At 41.0% G+C, this 26,633-nt stretch overlaps 3 protein-coding genes across 3 annotated transcripts in view; 1 reads left to right on the forward strand and 2 right to left on the reverse strand.

The window, feature by feature from the left end:
• Nucleotides 1-819: 819 nt before the first annotated feature.
• LOC111962674 (synaptonemal complex protein 3-like) lies at nt 820-3,555 on the reverse strand. Its single transcript, XM_023985988.2, has 8 exons — nt 3,120-3,555; nt 2,947-3,022; nt 2,780-2,814; nt 1,895-2,012; nt 1,701-1,800; nt 1,478-1,576; nt 1,281-1,385; nt 820-1,040 (listed from the first exon to the last, which is right to left on the reverse strand). Exons 1-8 carry the CDS (start codon nt 3,232-3,234, stop codon nt 987-989), a joined length of 702 nt encoding a protein of 233 aa, XP_023841756.2. The 5' UTR covers nt 3,235-3,555; the 3' UTR covers nt 820-986.
• Nucleotides 3,556-4,581: 1,026 nt separating this feature from the next.
• LOC111963374 (DNA damage-regulated autophagy modulator protein 2) lies at nt 4,582-10,057 on the forward strand. The gene is made up of 8 exons (XM_023986776.2): nt 4,582-4,872; nt 5,612-5,818; nt 5,979-6,046; nt 6,167-6,309; nt 6,441-6,618; nt 6,869-6,951; nt 7,024-7,116; nt 8,338-10,057. The coding sequence occupies exons 2-8, from the start codon at nt 5,688-5,690 to the stop codon at nt 8,458-8,460; spliced, it is 819 nt and encodes a 272-aa protein (XP_023842544.1). The 5' UTR covers nt 4,582-4,872; nt 5,612-5,687; the 3' UTR covers nt 8,461-10,057.
• A 10,680-nt stretch (nt 10,058-20,737) lies between these two features.
• LOC111963382 (DENN domain-containing protein 2D-like) overlaps nt 20,738-26,633 on the reverse strand; it is a 30,588-nt gene continuing 24,692 nt past the window's right edge. Inside the window, exons 12-14 of the mRNA XM_023986787.2 lie at nt 26,266-26,505; nt 26,050-26,112; nt 20,738-21,152 (exon numbers count right to left, since the gene is read on the reverse strand). Coding sequence (XP_023842555.1) covers nt 21,118-21,152; nt 26,050-26,112; nt 26,266-26,505 — 338 coding nt within the window. The 3' untranslated portion in view covers nt 20,738-21,117. The remainder of the gene's footprint in view (nt 21,153-26,049; nt 26,113-26,265; nt 26,506-26,633) is intronic.

Here is a 26,633-nt window from a genome sequence, read left to right on the forward strand (position 1 = left end):
ATATAAACAGTACCGGCACCAAAAATMAGTACTGGCATCTATTTCAGTCCAAGTCAAGCACTGCATAGGCTGACCAGGTGAAAGCCAAATCCACTTCAATCAGTGAAGATGAAGGGGAGAAGACAGGTTAAAGAAGGATTTTTAAGCCTTGAAACATAGATTGTGTATGTCTGCCATTCAGAGGGTGAATGGGCAAGATAAAATATTTAAGTGCCTTTAAATGGGGTATGGTAGTAGGTGCCAGGAACACTGGTTTCAGTGTGTCAAGAACTGCAACACTGCTGGGTTTTTCACYCTGAACAGTTTCCTGTGTGTATCAAAAATGGACAGCCAGCCAACTTGACAACTGTGGGAAGCATTGGAGTCAACATGMGCCAGCATCCCTGTGGAACGCTTTCAACACRTTGTAGTCCATTCCCTGAKAAATTGAGGCTGTTCTGAGGGCAAAAAGGAGTGCAACTCAATATTYGGAAGGTGTCCCTAATGTTTTGTACACCTCAGTGTATATTTACAATAACAGATGGTCTTAGTTCCTGACAACATTTTAGTAACGAGAAGTCTTATTTTCTCCATAACCCCCCTCTCAATCAGGGATCAATTAAGTAGATTAAACATATGAAACCAGAACTCCAAAATATGAAGACCGAAATAAGAATTTCTAAGTGAATGACATTCCTCTTTGACTTCAACACTTTGTCTGGAACCCTCAGCTGACACAATCTTGATCTTTTGAATGAAGCAGTTGACAACAGAAATGCAATGTTACATGTACACAACACACAAGATTTCAAAACAGCTATTTGCAGATTACTGGTTCAGGTAGATGTGGTTCCTGAGATGTTTAACACTTATCTGGGGATTGTAAAGTTCTATCTGAAACACATCCATAAACTAAAGTAGAACAGGCAACRCAGCTTAGTGATATGTACACACAACAAGCATTTGGATGGAGTTGATTCATCTCAGCTCCCTGCATTCTGAAGATCCTACATCAGCATCGTCTGCAGAGACTTGCGCACTGTAGCCATCTCTTGCTGTTGCTGTTAATAAAAAATYTATTGTCTGTTGAACTAAATGAAATGTTCTAAATAGAACAGTTAAATAAGTATTTTCTAAATAGCTCAGTTCATGCTCATAGTGCTCATGCCCATAGTATGCTAATATTTAAAAATGGCACATATCAATTTGTATTCTTAGCAACGCTTCAGCTAAGCAAAGGGGTRAACCAACGTAAGGCGCGTGAACAATGAGTTAGTAAATTGATCTGTCCTTTTACTTACTGTGTCACTGAGAATCTTTTTCTGAAACAGTGCCATTTCCTGGCGCAGCTCGCCCTGTGCAGCACCCTGCTGGCTGACATGGGTCTTCTCCATCGTATCAAGGCTCTACCAGCCCAGCAAAACAAGGTGGCATGAGAAAACCAGCTGAGACATAGATTTAAAATCACCATGTTAAAGACTACTATGAGATAATATACTTGGATGTACTGCTCCAGCAGCTGCTTGAGAGTCTTCAGTCTCTGGCTCTGGGAGGCCCTCTTGTGCTGAAACATCTTCTGCTGGTGCTGGAACATACTCTATGGGAACATATACAGCACCTACAGTTAGCTCTAAAAGATGCCTTAGTTACTCCAGTGTTACTCTGTAAGTAGGTATAGAATAGAAATAGGTACAATATTTTCTGTCCTGACAGAGCATTACCAGTAGTTTCTCCTCGTTATCCTTGGACTTRTGCACATCTGTGTCCCACTGACTGAAGACTGTATTGAACTGGGTGCAGTAATCTTCTGTCACTTTACTCCTGCGGAATTGATATAATACAAATCAGGTTACACACGCACACACACAGACACGCACACACTTGCACCCTCCTTTCACTCTACACATCTCATTACCTGTCTCTTTGTTGGACCCTCCATAACTGCTCAATCTTCTGATGGCTAGTCCTCACAGAGGACTTGGTGAACGTTTCCAAACGTTTGCGTTTTGCCAGGAAGGCTTTGTTGATGTCCGCTGGCAGTAAAGAGAGAAAGAGGCTCACAGATGTAATGCATAGTTCATTGATGAGAAACAATCGCTGTACCAATCAGTGTGCAAGGCCCCAGTGGTGGATAATGTACCAAATTGTCATACTTGAGTAAAAGTAAAGATACCTTAATAAAAAATGACTAAAGTAAAAGTGAGTCACCCTGTAAAATACTACTTGAGTTTTAAATATACTTAAGTATCAAAAGTAAATGTAATTGATAAAATATACTTAAGTATCAAAAGTAAAAGTATAAATCATTTCAAATTCCTTACATTAAGCAAACCAGATGGCACCATGTTCTTGTTTTTCAAATTTACGGATAGCCATGGGCACATTCCAACACTCACACATAATTTACAAACTAAGCATTTGTGTTTAGCGAGTCCGCCAGATCAGAGGCATTAGGGATGACCAGGGATGTTCTCTTGATAAGTGTGTGAATTTGACAATTTTCCTGTCCTGCTAAGCATTCAAAATGTAACGAGTACTTTTGMGTGTCAGGGAAAACGTATGGAGTAAAAAGTACATTATTTTCTTCAGGAATATAGTGGAGTAAAAGTAAAAGTTGTCAYAAATATAAATAGTAAAGTACAGATACCCCCAAAAACGACTTAAGAAGTACTTTAAAGTATTTTTACTTAAGTACTTTACACCACAAGGCCAGAGTATGAAATATAAGGCTAGAAAGTGAGAGATTAGATATAAATCTAGTGGAAAAGTAAATCAGATTCTTCTTTGGAACACACAATACCTCCAAATCTATCCAACATGGTCATCATATCCCCTCTGTGGAAGAGGAAGACATTATATAGTTATTGAATGACACCAATATCAACCCATGAATTAAATCACACAGGAAGATACTGTATGTTCACCTCTGATAAATAAATGTCACTTTGTGATGAATGCTTGGCCTACCCTTTGGTGATGTCAATATCATCATCATCTGGCTCTGACAGATGTTTCCTTCCTCTCAATGCCTCTGCCTCAACTACTGTAACAATAAAGAAAGTAGACTATTAGATATTATGTCATGTATAAAAACATGCACAATATTTTAGGCTACCAGTTCCCAGGACAAACAATGTTACCTGGCAGGTTTTCATTGTTGAAACTCTCATTGAAGTCCTCCATATAGGGTTTGCCTGAGTTGGTTATAGTGCCTTTTGCTTTGCCTTTCTGAGCATGTCCCTTGTGCATTGCCATTTCTTGCTGGTTGTCAATAAAGAAAATAAATGTGCCAAAGAACTGGTTCAAATGACAACTTTAGCCTACTGTATATGCTTGCTAACGTTAGCTAGCTAACAGCTAACCACTGTTAACAATCTAGTGCCAGGTGTGAAATCAATTTACTGACCTATTTTCAAATAGAATAGGCTATCAAAGTAAAAATCCTTATTTTGCTTCAAAACTTTTGTTTCAAACGTTTTGAAATATATGTAAATATAGTAATGAAAGCCACTTTAGCTTCGTCTAAATTAGCTAAGCTTGCAGTAAAGTCACCAGTTGAAAATCTGCGCGGGAAAAACGTTGGCACGCCAACTGAGCGCGGGGACAAATGACATCACTTTGTTGGTGGATACAATGTTTGCTTGGTAGAAACATCGAGACTCTGTGGATTTGGAAACTAGAAGTGCCCCTGGGTAGAATAGACCCCCCTTTACTGAGACACAATGTACAAAAAATGGTGTACGGTGCAATATATATGTCCAATATGAAAAACGTACTGAACGTCGTGCAATACGAATGGACTAATTAACAATGGGATTTAAAAGTATTTTCAAAAGTAGATTATTATAATTATTATAATAATACAATTATTATTAATATTGTTATTACTATTATTAATAATAGTAGTATTATAAATAAGGTTTAGTTATTTGTATTACTGTTATTTGTATTACTGTAAGCCAGCATACCACCCTGCATACCACTGRTGGCTTGCTTCTGAAGCTAAGCAGGGTTGGTCCTGGTCAGTCCCTGGATGGGAGACCAGGTGCTGCTGGAAGTGGTGTTGGAGGGCCAGTAGGAGGCACTCTTTCCTCTGGTCTAAACAAAAGATCCCAATGCCCCAGGGCAGTGATTGGGGACACTGCTCTGTGTAGGGTCTGTCTCTTATACACATCTAGATGTGTATAAGAGACAGCCATCACGGTCACCTAATAATCCCCAGTTTACAATTGGCTCATTCATCCCCCTCCTCTCCCCTGTAACTATTCCCCAGGTCGTTGCTGCAAATGAGAACGTGTTCTCAGTCAACTTACCTGGTAAAATAACGGTAAAATAAAAAATAAATAAATAAAAAACCATGATAACTCTCTAGTAATCATTACTTTTAGCTGTTAACAATAATGTCAGCGCTATAATATTATTTGTGCTATAAAGTCGATTAAATGTTTTCCTTTTTTCATATTGTTAAACAACAACAAAAATATTTCAGCATAAAATGTTATGAATTTCGTCCAATTGTTATTTTCTACCATCGTCACCGGGGGACTTTTATTTTGAAGGGAAATCGCCGAGGTCACAGTCTTTTTCTTGATATGTCTTGCGTATTGTTGCTGATGGAACGGAGGTCTCTTTATTGACGTTTGCTACAGATCTGGGTATTTCAATGCCACGCCTCTTCTGGAACACTAACAGGAAGTAATGAGCTTGTGATTTTAGCTGAGAAAGCGTGACCTAATTCCTCATCTGGGTCATGTAGCCTTCATTTAATCAGAGCGATCTAAAGAGTAGACTAGAAATATTAGCTTTTTCTGCTTTCCCGCTGTTCATTGTTGGTCTTTTGTGAGACCGAATTTCGTGTGATGAGGTGACAACAAAGGAACCGCTTTTTTGAAGGTACAGTTTATTGCCGCGTTCAAAACTACTGGGAACTCGGAAAAATACTAGGTCAAATAATGACGTCAGATTTTCAGGTGGAAAGTCGGAGCTCTGGAAATAGGCCCGAGTGTCCGAGRTTAAATTTCGAGAGGACTGACCGTTCGAATCAAGTTGTTCCATTCGGAGCTAATTTTTCTGCGTTCCCAGTCGTTTTGAGTGCACTGAAGTCGGAGATTTCCGAGCTCCCAATTGTTTTGAACGCAGCATCAAGCCTGCAAACTGAACTCTGGACCTGGAAGCCAGTTATACTGCATTTATTCATTGTTCCCCTCTAATCAGGGACTTGTTTAGATCTGGGACACCAGGTGTGTGCAGTTAATTATGAGGTAGAACAGAAAACCTGCATCTTGTTCACTCTACTCATTTTATTAAACAGTAGCATGTATTGTGGCATCATTGTAAATAAGAATTTGTTCTTAACTTAATTCTTAAATAAAGGTTATTTAAAAAATAAATACATGTATGCATTGTGGCCTACCAAATGTAACTAGCTCGCTCTGTATCTCAAGTCACTTGACTAGATCAAGCCACACAACTAGTAGAGGAACTGAGAAATGAGATCACGTGGCAGGAATACATTGTAGTCTCTTGATTCTAAGCTTTTATCCAGAATGAGGAAACAAGAGTGTGCAGCAGCTTAGCAACATTTTTTTTTTTGTGTGTGTGTGGTGCCTCACACATAATCCAATATCTACAGGTGAAGGCAATATACCAGCATCTGTGGTCTAACTTGGATAGGCTACTGGTGGTTTGACACACACACAGCAGAGGATATGTGGTGGTTCCAGCAGGGCCTGTGTATTCTACCGGTGGCTCTGGTATTATGGACAGCGGCCACGTTCATCTTTGCTTACATCACTGCTGTGCTGCTGAGACATGTGGACCCACTGGTGCCATACATCAGGTCAGACACAGGCTCAAAACACCATCCTCTGTGCKTTTTTACCATTATACTTGCAATCACTTCACTTTATAAGTAGTAGACACAATTTACATGTATTACAATTGTACATTACATTGTGATAGTAGGAGATTACATTTGATGGTCATGTTTCTGTTCACAGCGACACTGGGACAGTTGCCCCAGAGAGATGTGTGTTTGGAATCATGCTGGACATCTCAGCATACTTAGGTAACACCACCATTACCTCTCGGATTCCTCTTTGGAATCTAGCAATACATTTGAAACCAGCTGTAAATCTGACTGAATTTGTGACTATATTTTGATTTGTGATCATGTTTGTCGTGGCAGGCATAGCCACCATGTACGTACGCTACAAGCAGGTCCAAGCCTTGACAGTCGAAGAGGAGTCGAAGCTGCATAAACTCAACCTCTTGGGTTTGGTGCTGGGATGGACCAGCTCCTTTGGCATGTGCATTGTTGCTAACTTTCAGGTACCCATTGACACGTGTGTGTTTGTGTGTGACTCGAGTCTTGTTCCTGTTTGTTTTGTTCCTGTTTGTTTTGATGACAGTGTATGTAAATGTGGTACTATAAAATCATTCTCTCTCTCAACAACAACCAGAAAACGACTCTGTTCTCCATGCACCTGGTGGGGGCAATATTGACGTTTGGCGTGGGGGCACTGTACATCCTGGTGCAGACTTTGGTGTCTCTGTACATGCAGCCTCACGTCCACGGGAAGAGCATCTTCTGGGTCCGACTCGGCATCGGAGTCTGGACCTTCGCCAGCATCATCAGCAGTATCCTCCACTATTTCTGCAACAAGAAAATATGAAATCATGATTCATTGTTGCTGATAATAGAATGTTGTTGCTATAAGACAATGCCAGTCAATTACAGTGAATGGAAGCTGTGAACTTGTGCAACAAATTGCAAGGACCTCTGACAGCTTGTTCAAGATCCAACCGTTCTGAAATATTGCAAGAGTTGCCCTCTGTAACACAGCTCTAGCCTCTGCCTGTTGTGCTCCTTAACCCCCTCATCTCTCAGTGTTTGTGTCATCTGTCATCATGTACAGCAGTCTACCCGGAGTGGACGTGGCCCATAAACTGCACTGGATACCTGGAGAGACGGTCAGTAGACTTTGTGATGGTTTGTGCTTGTGTTAACGTGCGTGTGTGCGCTAACAGCTCTGTCTGTTGCAGGGCTACATCCCCCACATCATCAGCACCATCTCTGAGTGGTCTCTGGCTCTCTCCTTCGTCAGTTTCTTCCTCACCTACATCAGAGACTTCCAGGTACRTAAGCTCTCTTCCTCACTTCACTCACTCCATCAGTTGGACCAGACAGAATATATGTTCAAATCAAACTTTATTTGTCACATGCGCTGAATACAACATGTGTAGACCTMACTGTGAAATGCTTACTTACAAGCCRTTAACCAACAGTTCAGTTCAAGAAAMGGTTAAGAAAATATTTACCAAATAAACTGAAGTAAAAAATAATATAAAGTAATACAATAACGAGGCTATATACAGGGGGTACCGGTACCAAGTCAATGTGCGGGGGTACAGGTTAGTTGAGGTAATTTCTACATGTAGGTAGGGGTGAAGTGACTATGCATAGATAATAAACAGTGAGTAGCAGCAGTGTACTAAACAAATGGAGGGGGGGTCAATGTAATAGTCCGGTGGCCATTTGATTAATTGTTCAGCAGTCTTATGGCTTGGGGGTAGAAGCTGTTAAGGAGCCTTTTGGTCCTAGACTTGGCGCTCCGGTACCGCTTGCCGTGCGGTAGCAGAGAAAACAGTCTTATGACTTGGGTGACTGGAGTCTCTGACAATAATTTGGGGCTTTTCCTCTGACAACGTCTAGTATATAGGTGCTGGATGGCAGGAAGCTTGGACCGGCAGGATGCTCTCGATGGGAACTTGAAACTCTCGWTGTTGTTAATGGGGGCCTGTTTGMCCCGCCTTTTCCTGTAGTCCACGATCAGCTCCTTTGTCTTGCTCACATTGAGGGAGAGGTTGTAGTCCTGGCACCACACTGCCAGGTCTCTGACCTCCTCCCTATAGGCTCTCTCATTGTTGTCGGTGATCAGGCCTACCACTGTTGTTGTCAGCAAACTTAATGATGGTGTTGGAGTTGTTTGGCCACGCAGTCGTGGGTGAACAGGGAGTACAGGAGGGGACTAAGTACACACCCCTGAGCGGCCCCAGTGTTGAGGATCAGTGTGGCAGACGTGTTGTTGCCTACCCTTACCAGCTGGGGGAGGCTCGTCAAGAAGTCTAGGATCCAGTTGCAGAGGGAGGTGTTTAGTCCTAGGGTCCTCAGCATAGTGATGAGCTTTGTAGGCACTAAGGTGTTGAACGCTGAGATGTAGTCAATGAACAGCATTCTGACATAGGTGTTCCTTTTGTCCAGGTGGYCTGCAGCAAAATCCTGCGTACCCCATAGCTCTCCAGGGCAGAAGTTGGAGACCATGATTCTAACAACTGTTCTCRGTTTCCCATTTGTAGAAAGTAACGCTGCGGACAGAGGTGGACCTACAGAGCAATCACCTCTACGATTCTCCCCACTACAGRATCACTGCACAGGTCAACCAATCTGAGACCTCCCCACTGATGGCGGGGGGCATCTGAACAGGACAACTCCTAGTGTTGCGGTTGAGTCGAGCTGTAATTATGAACATACTGAATGGAATCAATGAGAATATAGAATGTTGAGGGTGTAATCAACAAGCACTATTATAAACAGGGTGGTTCGAGCCCTGAATTCTGATTGGCCGAAAGTCGTGGTATATCGGYCCGTATACCACGGGTATGACAGAKCATTTGTTTTTACTGCTCAAATTACGTTGGTAACCKGTTTATAATAGCAATATGGCACCTCGGGGGTTTGTGGTATAATGGCAATATACCACGACTAAGGGCTGTATCCAGGCACTCCGCATTGCGTTTTGCMTAAGAACAGCCCTTTGCCGTGGTATATTGGCTATATACCACAACCTCTCGGGCCTTATTGCTTAAATATACCGCTGAAAAGACCTAATTCTCAGATAGTGTAAATTCCACATGCCCTTTTATACTGACATTTTGGTTCTTGTTAGAAAGTAATTATATTTTTCTTAAACCTAAAGGGGATCGATCCGCTGATAAAGACYTGTCTTTTTTTTCAGTAGTCAGAACACAACTAACCGGTATGCTATTCTCTACCAGCCTCTCGATGGTGCCAAAGAATCGTCAAGATGTTTGTTTCGGCTTTCTTAAATCTAACAATGAGCATTTGTTGCGCTATCTTACGTTTGTCTTTCATGAGAATTGATATCATTAGGTGGTTTACAGCAAGGCACTTGAACTAATTAACTAGAATATGATTTATTTGCTCTACTTCACTTTGCTTTGGAATGCTAACTTTAATTGATTTGAATGCTGCTCTCACTCTGTTAAAGTAGGATAATATAAGAATTGGGTTTGGCTGTAGGTTTGGTCATTTGTGAATTATGGATTTTCTTGGGATGCTTTTCTATTAGTTTTTATGTTTCTATTTTCCCCAATGATCATCTCTATTACCCATAAAAAGTCATGTGAATTTCTCTTTCCTGTAGAATGGATACAATATTGGTGAGATGTAAGGAGGTGCTTAATACAAGATTTTTGGTTATTTTAAGATGTTTGTTTCTACTAAAAGTTTATTTTGTTACAGTATATAAAACATTTCAGCTGGCCACTTTTTGCCACCAGTTTCTATAACCACCTGGAGGTGTGGAGGTATTGCTGTTAACTGGCCTGAATAATTCCATCAATCTGTTTCATGTTTACATTTACATTTACATTTAAGTCATTTAGCAGACGCTCTTATCCAGAGCGACTTACAAATATTAACTTAATCACCTATGCAGTAACTACATAGAAGCTTTACTTGTCTCATTCTCATAAGAATGGAAAGCATCAAATACACTGTTGTTTATGAAGGCTTTATAACAGAATAAAACATTTTACTTCTAACGCCGTTATAGATMAAAGCAATAACAAGATAGTTATGACATTTATTGGTATATTGAGTCATTTACATCGTACCATACTATTATACAGTATATATTTAGTCATYCATTTCATGAGAATGATACACACATCTAATTGTACTTAAACTAAACTGAACAAAAATATTAACACAATGTGTTAAGTGTTAATCCCATGTTTCATGAGCTCAAATAAAAGATACCAGAAATTTTCCATACGCACATTTTTTATATATTTTTTACATCCCTGTTAGTGAGCATTTTATCCTTTGTGAAGATCCTGTTATGACAGAATTCGTACTCGAGCAATGATGAGCTCTGCAGCAGTGTCCTCAAATTCCTTGGCGTCCATGTTACCCACGGCTGGCTCTGCTCCAGCCGTAGCCTGGGCCAGCTTAACGGYTGATATTTTAGTGCTCGCCTCCAGCTAGCGGCTAATCTTTGCATTAGCCTCCATATAGGGATTTTTGTTAGTGTAGTGCAGGGTTTCTTCAACCTTTTCAGCCTTGGACCCAATTGAGAAATTCTGTATTTTCCTGGGACCCAAGCTTATGAAAAGATGTAACTATACATAAATATCAGTACATTTCATTGCCCTTAAGCCAGCCTAAAACCGATGCAATAAAGACAAATAACAATGAAATTAAATATAAATAGCTATTCATGTTTATTTTCCCCCATTAAAAACACGGTCTAGGTTGGAACTGTTGCTGTTAAACTATAATAATTTTCATTCTGAACTGGAATAAACTGYTTGATCATATCACACAGATGTAAACCAGAAAAGATACACAAAGCTCTAATGAGAGGTGTGACTGGTTGAAGTTTTCAACAAGTAGGTCTATTCTGTGCTCAGTCTTTGACAATGAAACCCTGAGGTCATGCTCAGCATGGAGTCTGTTTCTGTACTTGTTTCTTTTTTAAAGTATGCCAGAGTTGAGAACCCTGACTCTTAGATATGTGGTGACAAACTGGATCAGAAAATCTACTGCTTTCTCAGTCAGGCAGGATACCACTTCCTGCTGTAGATGAACAACCCAGAACTGTGTGTTTTCCTCAAAAAGCATCTTGCTTCAATCAGTTTATTCCAGTTCAGAATTTTAAAAATTACTTGTATTTTAACAGCAATAGTTCCAACCTAGACTTGTTTTCACCAATAAGTTCTACAGTAAGATGTACAGTAGGCCTGATCATTTTTTCATCTTCATATGTACTGTTGCTTAGGGTTGCACTAGTTAGCTTGTAGTTAGCAAGCTTGCTTTGGCTAACTTTAGCTAGCTATTAGCTGTGTACAAGGGGATTGTTTGAAAGAGAAACCCACATCTACTACTATGAGAGATAGTACTCCCTTATTTCTGCTGATCATCACCTGTTATAAAATGAGGTCTTGCTAGCTGACTTACTTTTCCACTGTCAAAGCACTGTTTCCTGAAGCATTCTTCCCTTTTCTGAAAGAACTCCCTGGGTTTAACTGTCATGCTCTGTGTTGCCAGGTCCAGCTCAAATCTCTAGCCCTATGACCTCTGAAAACCTGCACACAAGGCCTGAAAACTAGCCAAAAATATGTTTTCGCAGCAAGTGAGGAGTTACCACATTTATCCATGAAATCCTTTTTCCATAACGTTATCGAGTGTTAAGGAATACGTAATTGTTTACGACATAGGCTAAGAAGCAAAATTAGTTTTCCCATCAAAGTAATGATTCTTGTAAGTTTAAGAATATGTCGCAAGACAAAAGATAAATTGCCCTTTAACTCTCAAGATCATTTTCTATCAATGGATGACGATTTAACTTGTTTTGACTGCTATGATTAAGCAATAAGGCCCTAGGAGGTGTGGTATATGGCCAATATACCACGGTTAATGGCTGTTCTTTGGACATAGCCCTTAATCGTGGTATATTGGCCATATACCACAAAACCCTGAGGAGCCTTATTGCTATTATAAACTGGTTAACAATGTAATTAGAATAGTAAAACGTGTTTTGTCATTCCCATGGTACACAGTCTGATATACCATGGCTTTCAACTAATCAGCATTCAGGGCTCAAACCACCCAGTTTATAATTGTAARTATAAACTGGGTGGGTGAAGCCTTGAATGCTGATTGGTTGACAGCTGTGGTATATCAGACCGTATACCCCGGATATGACAAAATATGTATTTTTACTGCTCTTATTACGTTGGTAACCAGTTTATAATAGCAATAKGGCTATCAGGAATCAAGGTAAGACCCAAGTGCAGACTGTGTGAAGTAACAATGTTTATTGTAACCACAGGGGCAGGCAAACGACAGGTCAAGGCAGGCAGGGGTCAATAATCCAGAGCAGAGCCCAAGGTACAGGATAGCAGACAGGCTCAAGGTCAGGTCAGGCAAAGGTCAAAAACCAGGAGGACAAGGAAAAGAGAGACTAGGGAACAACAGGAGCTGAGACAAAACGCTGGTAGGCTTGAACAAACAAGACGAACTGGCAACAGAGACAGAAAACACAAGTATAAATACACAGGGGATAATGGGGAAGATGGGCGACACCTGGTGGGGGGTGGAGACAAGCACAAGGACACGTGAAACAGATCAGGGCGTGACATAGGCACCTCAGGGGTTTGTGATATATGGCCAATATACCACACCTCCTCTGGCTTCATTGKTTAAATAAATGTACATAACTATAGATAAATACAACACGAGAATTTGAGTGATGAAAGTTGGACAGATGATCTCAATCTCTGTGCAAGAAACACTTGAGGAATGTTAGGTTATTTTCTGGCAATTGTGCCTGATGTTAAGACTACAAACCGCTATGAATGGCCTATTTGCGAGATTGACTTATTTCAATGGGCATAGGCTAGGCATACTGACTAAAATCTGGGTTTAAAGCCATCTCCCTCCCACACTGAACAGAGAACGCACTGAACAGAGAGCACTTGTCCAAACCAATTCCAGTAATTCATGAAATAATTATACATTTACTCTAACACAGGGCTGCCCAACCCTCTTCCTGGAGATCTACAGTCCTGTGGGTTTTCAGTCCAACCCTAATTTAACACACCTGATTTTACTTATTAGCTGCTCAAGAAGACCTTAATTAACTAGCTGAATCAGATATGCTAAGTTAGGGTTGGACTGAAAACCTACAGGACAGTAAATCTCCAGGAAGAGGGTTGGGAAGCCCTGCTTTAACACGTCGCGACCCATACTTTAAGAAAGGCTGGTGTAGTGGTTTGCATCAGAGGAGCCGCCATCGCATCACAACGTCTCCAGAGTTTCGTAGAGGGTGCCCAGCACCGCCAGACACAGTGCCCGACCAGCAGGCCCCTCAGCTGGGACGTAGACCTCTGCGTACAGTCTCTGTGCCCGCCGTATGTAGTCAGAAAACACAGCACACCGTGCCTGAAGACGTCGTAGGGCACTGTCCCATGGTCGTGGCAGTGGAGCCGGTTTAGCAGGGCCGCTGAGGTGGAGATGGGGACCCCCCCCCAAGCTGCAGAGACGCTGGAGAAGGGTATAGAGKAGAACAGGAATATTACTTAGATTTCCGTCATCAACAGAAATGTATATTTTACTCTGCTCCAAAACCCCTCAGACAAAACAACACACAAACACAGCACTTGAGAGGAGCAGGGTCAGCTTCAGTGCCTTGCTCAACAGCACAAAGGTAATGAATGGTTTCCGAAATCAGGGATCTTAATAACCAGCAGTGTATATTATACAGTATGAATGATCAATTGTATATGCTACCTAGAGGATGTGTGTGAGTGTAGAGGTGGCCCCTGAGCCCCCGATCTCCACCTGGGCTGTTAGAGCTGAAGGGACCAGTATGGCCACTGGGTCCCCCTCCTCCATGCTGCTGGGGCCGTGTCTGGGTTAGGAGGTCATAGGCCARGAGCATGTTGTTGCTGAAGGCAGATCTGGATACAGACACACGTGTATGTAGACATGCACAGGCACAAATGGAAGCACACAAACACAGACAAGAGCATTGTGTGTTTTCATTGTGAGATCAAATGAGAACATAGAGCTGATGCATTTGCGACATGCATTATATGAGTTCCACATCCCTCATTGTCTAGTTCCATAGCAACTGGCCTGCCTCATCAGGAACTGAAAGTAGACTGCTACCCCTTGCTTCATTCTATAGAAATATTAATATTAAGCAATAATATGTTTGAACATAATATTTTTTTTTACATTTGTATTTATTTAACCTTTATTTAACTAAGKAAATCAGTTAAGAACAAATTCTTATTTACAATGACGGCCTACCAAAAGGCAAAAGGCCTCCTGCGGGGATGGGATTAAAAATAAAAATGTATTAAATTAAAATATATATATACCCTTCATTGACCCCTAACATATAAACACAGCCAAAAAAGAAACGTCCTCTCACTGTCAACTGTGTTCATTTTCATATTTGTATGAACATAAGATTCAACAACTGAGACATAAACTGAACAAGTTCCACAGACATGTGACTAACAGAAATMGAATAATGTGTCCCTGAACAAAGGGGGGTCAAAATCAAAAGTAACAGTCAGTATCTGGTGTGGCCACCAGCTGCATTAAGTACTGCAGTGCATCTCCTCCTCATGMACTGCACCAGATTTGCCAGTTCTTGCTCTTCCACCAAGGCACCTGCAAGTTCCCGGACTTTCAAATTCAATTTGCAGTGGCATTGTTAGGTTTACCACTCGAACACACAACGAGTATCTCAAGTTGAAGGCCGWCCGGGGTATTGCAGGCTGCCAGTAGCAACTAAATAATTTGTATAATTGTGTGTGTGTGTGATTTTAATATAAAATTGGTTCAAGGACATACGTCTGGTGTGATAGAAGCAATTATTGGTACCATGATTGAGGAGAATGGCGCCGGAGGGGATGGCTGCTGTTTCACGGGCTCCTAACCAATTGTGCTATTTTGAACATAATGTTGATGCAACCGTCTTAGAACCTAAAATAGTTTCTGGATATCAGAACAGCGATTACACACATCGAACTGGACTAATTTTTAAAATGTAATTAGTCTGACGTAAAGGATATAATGTTGCTCCCAGACAAGGCCCAAATCCCCCTAATTTTTCCTTCTTTTCATGAAGAAAAGGAAATACAGGGGGCGCAGATCAYGTTGCCTTGTAGGTAACCCGCCTCTACCATCCGTTCTATTGGCCAACGTGCAATCACTGGAAAATWAACTAGATAAGCTCCGTTCAAGACTATCCTACCAACGGGACGTTAAAAAGTGTAATATCTTATGTTTCAACGAGTTGTGGATGAATGACGACATGGATACAGTTGGCAAGGTTTTCTGTGCATCGGCAGGACAGAACAGCTACATCCGGTAAGACGAGGGGCGGGGGTGTGTCTATTTGTCAATAACAGCTGAGGGGCGATATTTAATATTACGGTAGTCTCGAGGTATTGCTCGCCTGAGGTAGAGTACCTCATGATAAGCTGTAGACCACACTATCTACCAAGAAAGTTTCTGTATATTTTTCGTAGCTGTCTATTTACCACCATAATACTGGCACTAATACTGCACTCAACAAGCTGTATAAGTCCATAAGGCAKTCCAAGTGGCCGGGGACTTTAATGCAGMCAAACTTAAATCCGTTTTACCTCATTTCTACCAGCATTTCATTTGTGCAACCAGAGACAAAAGAAAACTCTAGACCACCTTTACTACACACACAGAGACGCGTACAAAGCTCTCCCTCGCCCTCCATTTGGCAAATCTGACCATAATTATATCCTCCTTACAAGAAAAAACTAAACCAGGAAGTACCAGTGACTCGCTCAATACAGAATTGGCCAGATGACACGGATGCTACACTACAGGACTGTTTRGCTAGCACAGGCTGGAATATGTTCCGGGATTCATCCAATGGCATTGAGGAGTATACCACCTCAGTCACCGACTAAATCAATAAGTGCCTCGACGACGTCGTCCCCACAGTGNACGACGTCGTCCCCACAGTGACCGTACGAATATATATCCCAACCAGAAGCCATGGGTTACAGGCAACATCCACACCGAGCTAAAGGGTAGAGCTGCTGCTTTCAAGGGACTCTACCCGGGCATTTATTTTAAAAATCCTGCTTTACCCTCAGATTAACCATCAAACAGGCAAATCATCAATACACGACTAAAATTGAATCCGTGTAGTAGGCTCTGACACTCGGATGTGGCAGGGCTGGCAAACTATTAAAGGACTAACTGGCAAGTGACTTCACTGACATTTTCAACCTCTCCCTGACCGAGTCTGTATTACCTACATGTTTCAAGCAGACCACCACAGTCCCTGTGCCCAAGAAAGTGAAGGTAACCAGCCTAAATGACTACCGCCCCGAAGCACTCACGTCAGTAGCCATGAAGTGTTTTGAAAGGCTGGTCATGGCTCACCATCATCCCGGAAACCCTAGACCCACTCCAATTCGCATACCACCGCAACAGATCCACAGATGACGTACTCCACACTGCCCTTTCCCACCAGGACAAAAGGAAGAACTATGTGAGAATGCTATTCATTGACTACAGCTCAGTGTTCAACATCATAGTACCCACAAAGCTCATCATTAAGCTAAAGACCCTGGGACTAAACACCTCCCTCTGCAACAGGATCCTGAACTTCCTGACGGACCGCCCCCAGGTGGTAAGGGTATGCAACAACACATCTTCCACACTGATCCTCAACATGGGGGCCCCTCAGGGGTGCGTGCTTAGTCCCCTCCTGTACTCCCTGTTCACCCACGACGTGGCCAAGCACAACTCCAACACCATTAAGTTTAATGATGACAATGGTGGTAGGCCTGATCACCGACAACAATGAGACAGCCTATAGGGAGGAGGTCAGAGACCTGGCAGTGTGGTGCCAGGACAACAACCTCTCCCTCAAAATAAGCAAGACAAAAGGAGATGATCGTGGACTACAAGAAAAGGAGGGTCGAACACTCCCCCATTCATATCGATGTGGCTGTAGTGGAGCGGGTCGAGAGTTTCAAGTTCCTTGGTGTCCACATTACCAACAATCTATCATGGTCCAAACATACCAACAAAGTCTTGAAGATGGCATGACAAACCCTATTCCCCCTCATGAGACAAAAAAAGATTTGACATGGGTCCCCAGAACCTCAAAAAGTTATACAGCTGCACCATCGAGAGCATCCTGACCAGTTGCATCACTGCCTGGTATGGCAACTGCTCAGCATCCGACCGTAAGGCCCTACAGGGTAGTGCGTATGGCCCAGTACATCACTGGGGCCAAGCTTCCTGCCATCCAGCACCTATATACTTGGCAGTGTCAGAAGAAGGCCCCAAAAATTGTCAGAGTCCAGTCAGTCAAGTCATAGACTGTTCTCTCTGCTACCGCACGGCAAGCGGTACCTTAGTGCCAAGTCTAGGTCCAAAAGGCTCCTTAACAGCTTCTTACCCCAAGCCATACGACTGCTGAACAATTAATCAAAATGGCCACACAGACTATTTACATTGACACCACCCAACTTTGTTTTTACACTGCTCATACTCACTGTTTATTATCTATGCATAGTCACTTTACCTCTACCTACATGTACAAATGACCCTGACTAACCTGTACCCCCTGTATATAGCCTCATTATTGTTATTTTGTGTTACATTAAAATATTTTTTACTTTAGTTTATTTAGTAAATATTTTCTTACAACTGCATTGTTGGTTAAGAGCTTGTAAGTAATCATTTCACGGTAAGGTCTACTACACCTGTTGTATTTGGTGCATGTGACAAATAAAATTTGCTTCGATTTGATTACCTTAATTTCTGGATACAACAGTCCCTGGTCGGCCTTTAACTTCATGGCTTCAATGAAATGGGGGCAGTCGTTCTCCCCTGCCACAAAAGTATTAAACTGTCAAGAGGAGGTAAACAAGGTCGTCTACTATCGGCATATCTATTTATTATGGCCATTGAAATGTTAGCTATTAAAATCAGAGCCAACAATAATATCAAGGGGTTAGAAATCAAGGGTTTAAAATCAAAGGTGTCATTGTATGCTGATGATTCATGCTTTCTTTTAAATCCCCAATTTGGACCCCTACACAGCCTCAGAGGATCTAGATATAATTTGGTTAMAAAAAGTGATGCAGACAATTACATTGATGGAATCTACAATCTGCACTATTAAAAGCCGATCTACCCCCTATTTTCTTTTTTTACAAAAACATGAATGAAAAACAAATAAGTTAACAAAAATAGTTAAGATTTTGCTACCATGGAAAGGAAAAGAACTGTTCATTTATGGGAAAAATCACCCTGATTAACTCTTTAGTCATATCCCAGTTTAGCCATTTTCGTATGGTATTGCCTACACCTAGCAACCTGTTTTTTTAAATTATATTAGCAAAAAATATTAAATTTTATATAGAACGGCAAGCCAGGCAYAATAAAACGGGCCTATTTATATAATGAATTTGGAGGGCAGAAATTAAAATATTAAAGCATTAAACATCTCACTAAAGGCATCAGTGATACAAAAYTTATATTTAATTCCATACTGGTTCTCTAGGAGATTAGTAAGAATGTGTCACCCCATGTTCAAGAATGTCCTTTTTCCCTTTATTCAGATTACAACCTCACTTTCGGCTTTTCGAAAATGAAATCTCCAAAATATCTTCTTTTTTTAAAAACAAGCCATAGAAAGTTAGTTGAAATTTCAGTTTAATCCACCAGAAAAGACAGAACAAATAACAACAATTATTGTGGTTAAAATCACATATACTAAATTGATTTAAAAAAAGAAAAGATAATCGTTGTAAATGATATAAATAGGACTGGTGGAGTTGTCCAGGTAGACCCATTGTAGCAGCAATTGACTCTGACATCCAACATTTCTAAATGTGTGGATTACCACATTAAACCGATGGTTGAGAATCTCCCATCTTATGTCAAAGACACTAGTCACATGATSTCATTGATAGAGGGCTTAGGAAGGTTACCAGAGGGRACCCTGCTGYCCACTTTTGATGTGGAGAGCTWGTACACMAACATCCCACACACTGGAGGCTTGCAGGTGCTGCAACACTTCCTTCAGCAGAAAGACTCTACACTTGCACCATCCAATGATTGCATCTTACAACTTACTGAACTGGTATTATCCCATAACTACTTTGTCTTTGAGTCAGACTTTTTCCTTCAAATTCGGGGTGTAGTCATGGGTTCCCCTTTRCCCCCCCAACTATGCAAACCTGTATGTGGGGCAATTTGAAGAAGCATTCCTTTATAAAAGAGACACACCCCTTACTTTCTAAAATACTTCTATGGAAGAGATACATAGCTGATGTCTTTGTGCTCTGGGAAGGAAGTCAGCAGGAACTAAATGAATCCCAAACTCTACTAAACGAGAGCTCTGAATACCTCAAATTCACCATGCAGACTGATAAGAGAAAAATAAACTACCTGGACTTATGGATTATCAAAGAGAATGATGCATTACACACAGACTTGTACACAAAGCCCACAGATCGCAATACRTTGCTATGTGAGATAGTATGCATCCCCTTCCCCTCAATAATGGTCTACCATATAGCCAGTTATGCAGGGTTAAACAAATCTGTGGCCACCAGTCAGATTTCGAAAGCAATGCTAAAAGAATGACAGAAATTCCAAATGAGAGGCTACAAGGACAAAACTCTTGATGATGCAATGATGAAAATATCTCAACCAAGAGAGGAATTACTAAAAAAAAACATCAAAGAAGAAAAACAACACAACCATCTTTTGCACTAAAGTACACCAAGGGTTCGGAGAAAAATGAAAGGAATCCTGAAAAAGCACAGGATATTCTGCAATCAGACAAAAAAATTGCACACCTCTTCAAGAAACCCCCACTGGTGGTCTATAAGCGTGGTCGCAATATTGGAGATAGTTTGGTGAGATCTGACKTGCCCCCTGAGCCCACTCAGACACCTATCCCTAATGGGAACTACAAATMTGGCTCATGCACACAGTGCAATAGCACTATAAAAAACYTATTTCTTCAGACACCCACATACAGGTCGAAAGATCCCTGTTAYGGGTATCATCTCATGCAAGACCAAGAGATTAATCTATCTCATCACCTGTTCATGTGGAAAAGCCTACAAAGGGAGGCTTACTGGATATCCTATCTAAAAACATTGWCCCCTAGTGGTCTGAATATTGACTTTGATCTCAGGCCTTTCTTATGAACAAGTCTTATAAATTGAGAAAATATTTTTACAGCTTATTAGGTGTACGCTAATATGTTCCCCCTGTTGATGATGCTCATTAATATATTAAGGTTGAACCAAAAGATTACATGTAACAAAAATGAAATACGAAATGTGAAATAATGCATGTTGATGCTAATATGATGTACAATATTCCATTATGTTTCTATATGATAACAATAGCGTAATATATTTAATATGCCATATAGTATTTTGTAACAGTTTCACTAATGTTAATTAACTTAATCATTATGACACCTCTCACTATTTTCATTGGTTACACTAATTGCACTGTGTGTCTACATAACCTGGTTCAACTATTCATGACATTACCCTGAGGAAGGCACAGTGATGCCGAAACGTTGGTAAATACCCATTAAATTGCTGGGAGTTTATACATGGTGTGCGACTTAATTTTTTTTACACATGCAGCTACCAAAAAAAAAAAAATGGAAATGTCCACTTTACCCCAAAATACAACCAACTAAATCCAGCATTACCGCAAAAATGGAAGAGGCAAGTGGAAGTGGGAAAAAGTAAGGAGCTTGTCTGTTTGCCCTGCATTAAAGATCAACATTGGTTAAAAACAATTCTGATAAAATAAAAGGTATATATCACTTGTATTTAAGAACCAAAACAAGMAACAACTGTGCCATATACAGTAACAGTCAAAAGTTGGCATATCTACTCATTCAAGGATTTCTTTATTTTTACTATTTTCTACATTGTAGAATAGTGAAGACATCAAAACTATGAAATAATCATGTAGTAACCAAAAAAAATGTTAAGCAAATCAAAATATATATTTGAGATTCTTCAAAGTAGCCACCCTTTGCCTTGATGACAGCTTTGCACGCTCTTGGCATTCTCTCAACCACCTTCACCTGGAATGCTTTTCGAACAGTCTTGAAGGAGTTCCCACATATGCTGAGCACTTGTTGGCTGCTTTTCCTTTACTCAGCGGTCCAACTATTCCCAAACCATCTCTATTGGGTTGAGGTCAGGCGATTGTGGAGGCAGGTCATCTGATGCAGCACTCCATCACTCTCCTTGGTCAAATAGTCCTTACACAGCCTGGTGGTGTGTTTTTGGTAATTGTCCTGTTGAAAAACAAAATGATATTCACATTAAGTGCAAACCAGATGGGATGGCATATCGCTGTAGAATGCTGGTTAAGTGTGTCTTAATCTAAATAAATCACTGACAGTGTCACCAGCAAAGGACCCCCACACCATCACACCTCCTCCTCCATGCTTCACGCTCTATCGGCAGGACAGAACAGCAGCCTCTGGTAAGACACGGGGCGAGGGCCTATGCATATCTGTAAACAATAGCTGGTGCATGATATCTAAGGAAGTCTCAAGGTTTTGGTCACCTGAGGTAAAGTATCTCATGATAAGCTGTTGACCACACTACCTAGAGTTTATCTGTATTTTTRGTAGCTGTCTACAAACCACCACAGACCGAGGCTGGCACTAAAACTGCATTCCGCCATAAGCAAACAGGAAAACGCTCATCCAGGAGGTGGCACTCCTAGTGGCGACACCGGGATGCTAGCCTTCTAGGCAGAGTTCCAGTGTCTGTTATTTTGCTCATCTTAATATTTTATTTTTATTGGCCAGTCTGAGATATGGCTTTTTCTTTGCAACTCTGCCTAGAAAGCCAGCATCGCAGAGTCGCCTCTTCACTGTTGACGTTGAGACTGGTGTTTTGCGGGTACTATTTAATGAAGCTGCCAGTTGAGGACTTGTGAGGCGTCTGTTTCTCAAACTAGAAACTCTAATGTACTTGTCTATTTGTGCACAGGGGCCTCCGACTCCTCTTTCTATTCTGGTTAGCGCCAGTTTGCGCTGTTCTGTGAAYGGAGTAGTACACAGTGTTGTACGAGATCTTCAGTTTCTTGGCAATTTCTCGCATGGAATAGCCTTCATTTCTCAGAACAAGAATAGATTGATGAGTTTCAGAATTAAGTGCTTTGTTTCTGGCCATTTTGAGCCTGTAAATCAAACCCACAAATGCTGATGCTCCAGATACTCAACTAGTCTAAAGGCCAGTTTTATTGCTTCTTTAATGAGGACAACAGTTTTCAGCTGTGCTAACAATTGCAAAAGGGTTTTCTAATGATCAATTTGCCTTTTAAAATGATACACTTGGATTAGCTAACACAACGTGCCATTGAAACACAGGAGTGATGGTTGCTGATAAATGGGCCTCTGTACATTTATGTATTCCATAAAAAAAATCTGCCATTTCCAGCTACAATAGTCTTTTACAACATTAACAATGTCTACACTGTTTCTGATCAATTTGATGTTATTTTAGATGGACAATTGTTTTTTGCTTTTCTTTCAAAAACAAGAACATTTCTAAGTGACCCCAAACRMWTGAATGGTAGTGTAGGTCCCAGAGGCTTCTAAACAGCTTCTACCCCCAAGCAATAAGACTCCTGAATAGCTAATCAAATGGCTACCCAGACTATTTGTATTTCCCCCCCCCCTGCTGCTACTCTGTTATTATCTATGCATAGACACTTTAATAACTCTACCTACATGTACATAATTACATCGACACCYGTACCCCCTGTATACAGTCACGCTATTGTTATTTACTTCTGCTGTTCAATTATTTGTTATTCTTATCTTACTTTTTTGGGGTGGGGTTCTTAACTGCATTGTTGGTTAAGGGCTTGTAAGTAAACAGTTCACTGTAAGGTCTACCTACACCTGTTGTATTTGGCGCATGTGACAAATACAATTTGATTTGAAATATATTTTATATTCTTCAAAGTAGCCACCCTTTGCCTTGATGACAGCGCTGCACACTCTTGGCATTCTCTCAACCAGCTTCACCTGGAATGCTTTTCCAACTCATCCCAAACCCTCTCAATTGGGTCCTGTTGAAAAACAAAATGATAGTCCCACTAAGCGCAAACGTGGATGGGATGGCGTATCGCTGCAGAATGCGGTGGTAGCCATGCTGGTTAAGTGTGACTTGAATTCTAAATAAATCAGTGTCACCAGCAAAGCACCTCAACACCAACACACCTCCTCCTCCATGCTTCACAGTGGGAACCACACATGCCGAGATCATCCTTTTACCTACTCTGCGTCTCACAAAGACACGGCAGTTGGAACCAAAAATCTAAAATTTGGACTCATCAGGCCAAAAGGACATATTTCCACTGGTCTAATGTCCATTGCTCATGTTTCTTAGCCCAAGCAAGTCTCTTCTTATTGGTGTCCTTTAGTAGTGGTTTCTTTGCAGCAATTCGACCATGAKGGCCTGATTCACGCTGTCTTCTCTGAACAGTTGATGTTGAGATGTGTCTGTTACTTGAACTCTGTGAATCATTTATTTGGGCTGCAATTTCTGAGGCTGATAACTCTAATGAACTTATCCTCTGCAGCAGAGGCAACTCTGGGTCTTCTTTTCCTGTGGCGGTCCTCATGAGAGCCAGTTTCATCATAGCGCTTGATGGTTTTTGCGAATGCACTTGAAGAAACTTTCAAAYTTCTTGAAATTTTCCGAATTGACAACACAACTGATTGGCTCAAACGCATTAAGGAAAGAAATTCCACAAATTAACTTAAGACACACCTGTTAATTGAAATGCATTCCAGGGGACTACCTCATGAAGCTGGTTGAGTGAACACCAAGAGTGTGCAAAGCTGTCACCAAGGCAAAGGGTGGCTACTTTGAAGAATCTCAAATATATTTAGATTTGTTTAACACTGGTTTGGTTACTAGATTATTCCATGTGTTATTTCATAGTTTTGATGTATTCACTATTATACTACAATGTAGAAAATAGTAAAAWTGGAATGAATAGGTGTGTCCAAACTTTTGACTGGTACTATGTATGTATGTACAGTGGGGCAAAAAAGTATTTAGTCAGCCACCAATTGTYCAAGTTCTCCCACTTAAAAAGATGAGYSSRSTYWWWTTRWRKWRAMYMYRACWRRWKKWKTYWSASASAKAAWYWGAYYYGAAAAAAAATCCAGAAAATCACATTGTAGGATTTTTAATGAATTTATTTGCAAATTATGGTGGAAAATAKGTATTTGGTCAATAACAAAAGTTTCTCAATACTTTGTTATATACCCTTTGTTGGCAATGACAGAAGTCAAACATTTTCTGTAAGTCTTCACAAGGTTTTCACACACTGTTGCTGGTATTTTGGCCCATTCCTCCATGCAGATCTCCTCTAGAGCAGTGATGTTTTGGGCTGTGCTGGGCAACACAGACTTCAACTCCCTCCAAAGATTTTCTATGGGGTTGAGATCTGGAGACGGCTAGGCCACTCCAGGACCTTGAAATGCTTCTTACGAAGCCACTCCTTCGTTGCCCGGGCGTGTGTTTGGGATCATTGTCATGCTGAAGAGACCCAGCCACGTTTCATCTTCAATGCCCTTGCTGATGGAAGGAGGTTTTCACTCAATCTCACGATACATGGCCCCATTCATTCTTTCCTTTACACGGATCAGTCGTCCTGGTCCCTTTGCAGAAAAAACAGCCCCAAAGCATGACGTTTCCACCCCCATGCTTCACAGTAGGTATGGTGTTCTTTGGATGCAACTCAGCATTCTTTGTCCTCCAAACACGACGAGTTGAGTTTTACCAAAAAGTTCTATTTTGGTTTCATCTGACCATTGACATTCTCCCAATCTTCTTCTGGATCATCCAAATGCTCTCTAGCAAACTTCAGACGGGCCTGGACATGTACTGGCTTAAGCAGGGGGACACGTCTGGCATCTGCAGGATTTGAGTCCCTGGTGGCGTAGTGTGTTACTGATGGTAGGCTTTGTTACTTGGGTCCCAGCTCTCTGCAGGTCATTCACTAGCTCCCCCCGTGTGGTTCTGGGATTTTTGCTCACCCGTTCTTGTGATCATTTTGACCCCACGGGGTGAGATCTTGCGTGGAGCCCCAGATCGAGGGAGATTATCAGTGGTCTTGTATGTCTTCCATTTCCTAATAATTGCTCCCACAGTTGATTTCTTCAAAACCAAGCTGCTTACCTTGCAGATTCAGTCTTCCCAGCCTGGTGCAGGTCTACAATTTTGTTTCTGGTGTCCTTTGACAGCTCTTTGGTCTTGGCCATAGTGGAGTTGGAGTGTGACTGTTTGAGGTTGTGGACAGTGTCTTTATACTGATAACAAGTTCAAACAGGTGCCATTAATACAGGTAACGAGTGGAGGAGAGGAGCCTCTTAAAGAAGAAGTTACAGGTCTGAGAGCCAGAAATCTTGCTTGTTTGTAGGTGACCAAATACTTATTTTCCACCATAATTTGCAAATAAATTCATTAAAAATCCTACAATGTGATTCTGGATTTTTTCCCTCATTTTGTCTGTCATAGTTGAAGTGTACCTATGATGAAAAATTACAGGCCTCTCATTTTTTTAAGTGGGAGAACTTGCACAATTGGTGGCTGACTAAATACTTTTTGCCCCACTGTATGTATGTATGCATGCATGCATGTATGTATGTATGTATGTATGTATGTATGTTATGTATGTATGTATGTATGTATGTATGTATGTATGTATGTATGTATGTATGTATGTATGTATGTATGTATGTATGTATGTTATTTTATGTATGCTATGTAATGTACACACATTTACAAAAAATATATATTGGGGATTGGAAATGATGCAGACAATTACATTGATGGAATCTACTATCTAGCCGCACTATTAAATCTGATCGACCCCCCCCKAAAAAATATAATAAAATCSTGTATTGTCACCCTCAGCCAGCATCACAACTGTTTACAACTATTTGACATTGTATACAGTGTTACATAATTGTAAAAAAAAATCTTTATTCCTCATGTCACAATTTCTATTTAAAAACAAAATTTTTAACTCTGTATCGTTGAAAAAGGACCGGTAAGCATTTCACTGTTAGTCTATACCTGTTGTTTTAAGAAGCATGCGACAAATAAGTTGTTTATTTTGTATGAAGACGCCTACATTTACACCACAAGCCCCCTCACCTCTCTTTGCTTTCTCCTTCTTCTTACTCTCTTGGTACTCCGCAATTTTTTTGTGGAAGAATCCTAAAAAACAAGACAGGGGAAAAACAAATTAATCATTGCTGGGTGGGTAAGTGAATATTCATCTATGAATTACCCACACATCCATCTTTGGAAGTACAAAGTTATATTGTATTCTATTACATTCTATTCTATCAGGTAGTGATGCGYTCAGACCTTCCTGTGTGGGCCGTTGCTCCACTTCCTGTATGAAGATGTCAAACATCTGTGTCTGGATAAAACGCTTGACAAAATGTTGGCTGGCCTTGTGCTCYGAGGCCTTGCAGAAGCTCTTCTTCTGGAACACTCCYGGCTTCCTACCGCTGCTGCCTTTGACATGGGAGGAGAAATGACCCACCGTCTTCACAAAGAAGGAGAGGAAGGCCTCTGAGACCACCTTGTTTAACTCCTCTGAGGCTAGATACAAAACACAGAGTGAAGAGAATACAGATGTTTCAGTCAGGATGCTGAGGAGTTGTCTATAAAAACACATGTTGGAAGTCCTCTGACATCACCCCTCTACTGTGTTCCGAAGCTGGGCAAAA

This window comes from Salvelinus sp. IW2-2015, linkage group LG1, assembly GCF_002910315.2.
Source record: "Salvelinus sp. IW2-2015 linkage group LG1, ASM291031v2, whole genome shotgun sequence".
NCBI classification, from domain to species: Eukaryota; Metazoa; Chordata; class Actinopteri; order Salmoniformes; family Salmonidae; genus Salvelinus; species Salvelinus sp. IW2-2015.